Source organism: Vollenhovia emeryi, unplaced genomic scaffold (assembly GCF_000949405.1).
Source record: "Vollenhovia emeryi isolate VEMERY1.0 unplaced genomic scaffold, V.emery_V1.0 DF939629.1, whole genome shotgun sequence".
Classification (NCBI taxonomy): domain Eukaryota; kingdom Metazoa; phylum Arthropoda; class Insecta; order Hymenoptera; family Formicidae; genus Vollenhovia; species Vollenhovia emeryi.
Genome location: NW_011966737.1, coordinates 16704 through 22785, shown reverse-complemented (window position 1 = coordinate 22785; position 6082 = coordinate 16704). Strand labels below are relative to the sequence as shown.

Here is a 6082-nt window from a genome sequence, read left to right as displayed (position 1 = left end):
GTTTGTACGTCGATCGACGATGAGCTTAATCCCATCAAGGCGCGCGGTATGTTGATGCCGTAGCCTAAAACCATGATTTTCGTTTTGTTATACTGCCATAATTTTGTGTCAGTCGTCATCCGTAAGAGGCGCGCAAGCGCGATGCGAGCAGTGTGAATGTAGCTTGCTCTCTAGAAGCACGTCGTTCGCTCTCTCTCGATCCACGGCAGCAAGCCGGCGAGTGTGTAAAAGTTGCAAATAAAGCACATAGTTGATACCAAATCAGTCATTAATCCAACCCAGTAGGTAAATACGACTTAATAAAAGAGAAAACACGTGCCAAGCACCCAGCTAATCAAGAGCTGCGAAAACAGCCGTTTTAGATGTAATAAAACACTACGCGATAGATATTCAGAATTCATCCGTGATTATATCGAAAGCGGGCATATGTCGTTAGTAATCGAACCCGAGCCACACTCAGGACATAGGATTGTCTATCTGCCACATCACGGCGTAATTAAGGAAGACAGCTCAAGCACGAAGCTACGCGCAGTCTTCGACGCATCGAGCAAAACCAGTTCCGGTCAATCCCTCAATGATATCCTCCGCGTAGGACCCACGATCCAAGGCAGTCTGCTAGAAATTGTTGTACGATTTCGATTTTTTAGAGTAGCGCTAACTGCAGATATACAAAAAATGTACCGTCAGGTGTTAGTACATCCCGATGATAGGGATTATCAGAGAATATTGTGGAGATTCGATCCAACCCAACCAGTGGAGGAATTTCGTCTCAATACCGTTACGTACGGCGAAGCGAGTTCAGCGTTTCTAGCGATCAATTGTATTTACAAACTAGCGAAGGAAGCGAGACAAGATTTTCCAATGGCCTCAAACGCATTGCTCCATCAGACTTACGTAGACGACATATTGGCGTGTGCGGACAGCGTCGAAGCTGCTAGGCTTCTGCAGAAGCAACTGACCACCGTGTTGTCGGCCGGAGGATTCAAGATTCATAAGTGGTGTTCCGATCGTGAGGAAGCCCTGGAGGGGTTGCCCCCACATTTGAGAGAGAGCGCATCTAAACTCGGTAGCGACGCCAACGATACGATTAAGACACTCGGCATCAAGTGGAGCCCCAAGGTCGATCAATTTCAATTCTTCGTACAAGGAGCAGAAGCTGCAAAAACGAAGCGTGAAGTTTTGTCAGCCATCAGCAGGATATTCGATCCGCTCGGTCTCATAGGCCCCATATTGACGACAGCCAAGTTAATCATGCAAGAAACATGGCGAAGTGGAGGACAATGGGATGAGTCCTTGCCAATCTTACTCGCAAAAAAATGGGAACAATTTCGTAGAGATTTGAACGACGTCCAGATGATTTCAATCCCAAGAAGAGTTATTCCAAGCAAAAATACTTCGAAAATATATTTGCACGGATTTTGTGACGCGTCGGCAGGCGCATGCGGAGCTTGCTTATATGTGCAAGCGGAAGATGAACAAGGCACATACACCTCGAGATTGCTGTGTTCGAAATCGCGAATAGCTCCAATAAAGCCGATTTCCATACCCAGATTGGAATTATGCAGCGCGGTTTTACTCGCTCGTTTAATCGACAGCGTCCGAAGGAATTTGAAGGTACACATTGACGGCATACTAGCATGGTCGGATTCTCAAGTTACATTGTGTTGGATTCGTGGAGACGTAACGAGGTGGAAACCCTTCGTAGCCAACCGCGTATCGGAGATCATCGAATTGTTATCAGCCAACCGTTGGAACTACGTGAAGGGACCGAAAATCCCGCTGACATCATTTCGCGAGGCGCTACTTTACGGCAATTAAGGGATTCTGAGGTGAGATGATCCGGACCGCGTTGGTTGCAGAAAAATTGCCCACCGCTTGAAGATACTCACGAAGACGAGTTACACGACGGAGCTTCCGAAAGGATCCGGATGGAGGAACGTAAAACCCCGCGCGTTTGCACGCTCATAAGAGAAGGAAACTCCACGATTCAAGAGTTAATTGACAAATTTTCATCACTGACTAGAACCGAGCGCGTGTTGACTTATTGCTTGCGGTACATGTCAAACCTTCGGAAGAAGGTAGGCGAACGAGATGCAGCGAAATTAACAGTGTCCGAGTTGCAAACGGCGCATCAACGCATCATAAAACATGTCCAAGAAACAGAATTCGCAGAAGAAGTCGCTGATTTGTCAAAGGGGCGCCAGTTACGATCAAGCAGCAAGATTCTATCACTGCATCCATTCTTGGACGAACAAAATATTCTGAGGGTAGGTGGAAGGTTACAACATGCATCTTGGCCTTTCCAAAGGAGACATCCTATAATTCTACCAGCCAATGCTCGATTTTCAAAACTGCTAGCCGAGAGGGAGCATATTCGGTTGCTGCATGCAGGACAACAACATTTACTCTACTCTATAAGATATTGGCCGCTACTATAAGAGAGCGCTACTGGCTGCTCAAGGGGCGCGATTTGGCGCGACGAACTTGCCGCGAGTGTATTCGCTGTACTAGAACCAGTCCGCATGAACTATCTCAATTAATGGGACCTTTACTGAGCGATCGAATTAAATCCAGCCGCGCCTTTACAGTAACCGGCGTAGATTTCGCCGGGCCTATCACTACTCTCGTCAACAAGGGACGAGGTAGGAAGATTAACAAATCTTATATAGCACTATTTGTTTGCTTCTCTACAAGAGCCATACATTTGGAGGCCACAAGCGAACTCACGTCCACGGTTTTTCTCGCAACTCTTCGACGATTCACAGGCCAAAGGGGACGTCCGTGCAAAATGTACAGCGACAACGCTACAAACTTTGTCGGCGCCAACCGCGAGCTAAGAGAAATGTACCAATTTGTTAAGGAGCAAGTCAAGGGAGACATCAGCGAGGTGCTTGCGAACGAAGGGATAGATTAGAAGTTCATCCCACCCCACTCTCCCCACATGGGTGGACTCTGGGTGGCTGGCGTAAAATCGTGCAAGCGTCATCTCAAGCAAGTGATGGGGAACATCTTGTTTACTTTCGAGGAACTCGCAACGGTGTTGATTCAGATCGAAGCCTGCCTCAACTCTAGGCCTTTAACTCCTCTATCTTCAGATTCAACGGACCTTCAACCCCTCACTCCAGCCCATTTCCTAGTGGGAGAGCCGTTGACCGTAATATCGGATATGGATGTGACTGATATCCAGCTAAACAGATTGAATCGGTGGCGTCTCGTCCAGAGAGTTATGCAAGACTTTTGGAAACGGTGGGCGGCCGAGTACATTGCTGGTTTGCAAAATCGAACTAAATGGAAGAAGAAACAGTCTAATCTGCGAGTCGGGGACTTGGTGGTCCTTCGCGACGAAAATCTTCCCCCGCTGAAATGGAAGCTCGGACGAGTCATGGAATTACACCCGGGTTGCGATAAGCTTGTCCGTGTCGCAACCATCCGAACAGAAGGCGGTATTCTTAAACGATCGATGGTTAAGCTTTGTAAGCTGCCCGTATCTATTGAGGTCGATGAACAAATAAGCGTGTCTAATTTGGTGGGCGGTATGTCGGAGAAGATCGCATAGGTAGCGTTAGCATAGGGACATAGCACAGGTGGCGTGGCACAGGCGGCCAAGCGTTGGTAGCGTTGCGTAGATGGCGAAGAATAAGACACGTGGAAGTGGAGAGTCGAGTCGATTTTCGTACAGTAAGCGAGTCAACTTGTATCACAAGCGCAAGAGTTGTAAGAAATACTATTTCAATTAAAATTGTAAGACGAGTACGAGTGTCTACCGTGCGTCGCCAAGAGACGCGACCGCGGTGGGCCCTCCGGAAACTCTGCGAGGATGCCCTGATGGCCTCGTTAGAGGCCGCCTGTTGGGTCCGGGGAGGTTTCCCCGAGATCCGGGAGACGGACCCCCTGCAAGAGGCCGAGTGGATCGGGGCAACGCTAACAGCGGCGTGTAACGCCGCGATGCCCCGGTCCAGAGCTCGGCCTCAGCGGGCCGTCTACTGGTGGACGGCAGAGATCGCCGACCTACGTCGACGAGCCGTCCACCAGCAGAGGAGACTCGCCCGCTGCAGGCGCAGAGGCGGGCAGGCGGCCGAACGAGCAAGGGAGGGCTACCTTGAGGCCAAGGTAGCCCTCAGACGGGCCATCAGCGTGGCAAAGGGCAGAGCGTGGACGGAGTTCCTCGACTCCCTTCAGGAGGATCCGTGGGGGCGCCCATACAAGATGGTGCTCAACAAGTTGAGACCATGGGCGCCCCCGCTGACGGAGCGGCTGGACGTGGGATTCGTCCGGAGGGTGGTGCGAGCCCTCTTCCCCGATATTACCGGGGAGGACGAGGGGCCCCGAGTCGGGGGAAGACTCCCCCGACTGGGACGACTCCCTGGACGTCCAGCCGGAGGAACTCCAGAGGGCCGTCAGGAAGGGCCTTAAGGGCAATACTGCCCCAGGTCCTGACGGCCTTCACAAGCGTGTCCACGCCCTGGCCATGGGCGTCCTCGCAGAGGAGTATGCACGGGTGTACAGTACGTGCTTGAGGAGAGGAGTCTTCCCCCCGCAGTGGAGGAGCGCCACGCTGGTGCTCCTCCCAAAGGAGGGGAAAGACGCCTCTCTCCCGTCGGCGTATAGGCCAATATGCCTTCTGGACGAGGTCGGTAAGTTATTCGAGCGAGTGCTCGTCAACCGCCTCGTCCAGCACCTGTCCCAAATGGGCCCCGACATCAGCGGGACCCAATATGGGTTCAGGGAGGGCCTGTCCACGATAGACGCGATTAAGCGTGTCCAGGCCCTCTCTGAAGAGGCGACGTCCCAGGGGGGGGGGTGATGTTGGCAATATCATTGGATATTTCCAATGCCTTCAACACCCTCCCCTGGGGACAAATCAGGGGGTCGCTCCGACGCCGCGGGGTTCCATCATATCTCGCCCGCGTCGTGAGCGACTACCTGAGGGACAGGTGGGTCGAATACACCGACCAAGGCGGCAAACGCCGACGGGAGAGACTGCACCGGGGAGTGCCCCAGGGTTCCGTGTTGGGACCGTTCCTATGGAATCTGGGGTACGACCCGGTGCTGCGAGTTCCCCTCCCCCTCGGCTGTCACGTCGTCTGCTACGCGGACGACACGCTCGTGACGGCCGGAGGCCGCGATTGGGGGGAGGCCCCCTGGCGAGTGGCAGCGGGAGCGATAGTCGACTCTATTCGTAGCCTGGGCCTCGAGGTGGCACTCGGCAAGACCGAGGCCGTGATGTTCCACGGCAAAAGACGTGGAGCACGCGGCGCGCCGCCCGAGGGACTCACCCTGGCTGTGGGTACGGCCCTCGTCAGGATCGGCCACGAGATGAACTCGGGTTGATCCTCGAGGACCGATGGAGCTTTGCGAGCCACCTTGCCAGAGCCGCAAGCAGGGCGGGAGTGAGAGCGGCCCAGCTTGACCGGCTCCTCCCCAACCTTGGCGGCCCGGACGGCAAGGTGCGTCGGCTGTACGCCAACACGGTTAAGTCCGTGGCGCTCTACGGGGCGCCAGTTTGGGCCCCAAAACTCGCGGCATCGCGGCGCGCGCGCGCTCAGATGGCGCGTGCGTTTCGCCCGATAGCCGCGAGAATCTGCAGGGCGTACCGGACCGTGGCGTACAACGCGGCGGCGGGGATCGCGGGTCTCCCCCCGATGGAGTACGCGGCGGAGGAACATAGTAACATGTTCCTCGAAAGCCGCGACTCCGAGGGGAGACCGATAAGATGGTCGGCGACTCACCGTGCTCGGCAGAGACTCCGGCACCGGCGACGCACAATCGCCACGTGGCGAGAGGCGCTCTTAGCCTCGGGGAACAACACCCCGGGGCTGCGCGTCGTCGGGGCAATCGGGCCCTTCCTTGACCAGTGGGTCGACAGGGGATGGGGTGGGCTGTCCTTCCGGATGACCCAGGTGATGACGGGGCATGGCTGCTTCGGACATTTCCTGGGTCGGATCGGAAGGGAGCAAGACTCCCGCTGCCACCATTGCAGCGCGGCGGACGACACCGCCCAACACACGTTGGGCGAGTGTCCGGCGTGGGCGGACGAGCGGGAGGCGCTCGTCCGCGTGATAGGGCAGGACCTCTCCCTTCT

At 54.6% G+C, this 6082-nt stretch overlaps 2 protein-coding genes across 2 annotated transcripts; both read left to right on the top strand.

The window, feature by feature from the left end:
• Positions 1-426: 426 nt before the first annotated feature.
• LOC105557081 lies at positions 427-1818 on the top strand. The gene has a single exon (XM_012004226.1). The coding sequence runs from the start codon at positions 427-429 to the stop codon at positions 1816-1818; it is 1392 nt and encodes a 463-aa protein (XP_011859616.1).
• A 239-nt stretch (positions 1819-2057) lies between these two features.
• Positions 2058-2914, top strand: LOC105557080. Its single transcript, XM_012004225.1, has 2 exons — positions 2058-2267; positions 2309-2914. The coding sequence occupies exons 1-2, from the start codon at positions 2058-2060 to the stop codon at positions 2912-2914; spliced, it is 816 nt and encodes a 271-aa protein (XP_011859615.1).
• Positions 2915-6082: the final 3168 nt, after the last annotated feature.

What these genes read in the sequence shown, in the direction of transcription:
- LOC105557081 (XM_012004226.1), top strand. Translation starts at nt 427, where the DNA reads ATGTCGTTAGTAATCGAACCCGAGCCACACTCAGGACATAGGATTGTC.
- LOC105557080 (XM_012004225.1), top strand. Translation starts at nt 2,058, where the DNA reads ATGTCAAACCTTCGGAAGAAGGTAGGCGAACGAGATGCAGCGAAATTA. An exon ending in ACGAACAAAATATTCTGAGG is followed by an intron (nt 2,268 to 2,308) that starts GTAGGTGGAAGG and finishes GCCTTTCCAAAG; the next exon opens with GAGACATCCTATAATTCTAC.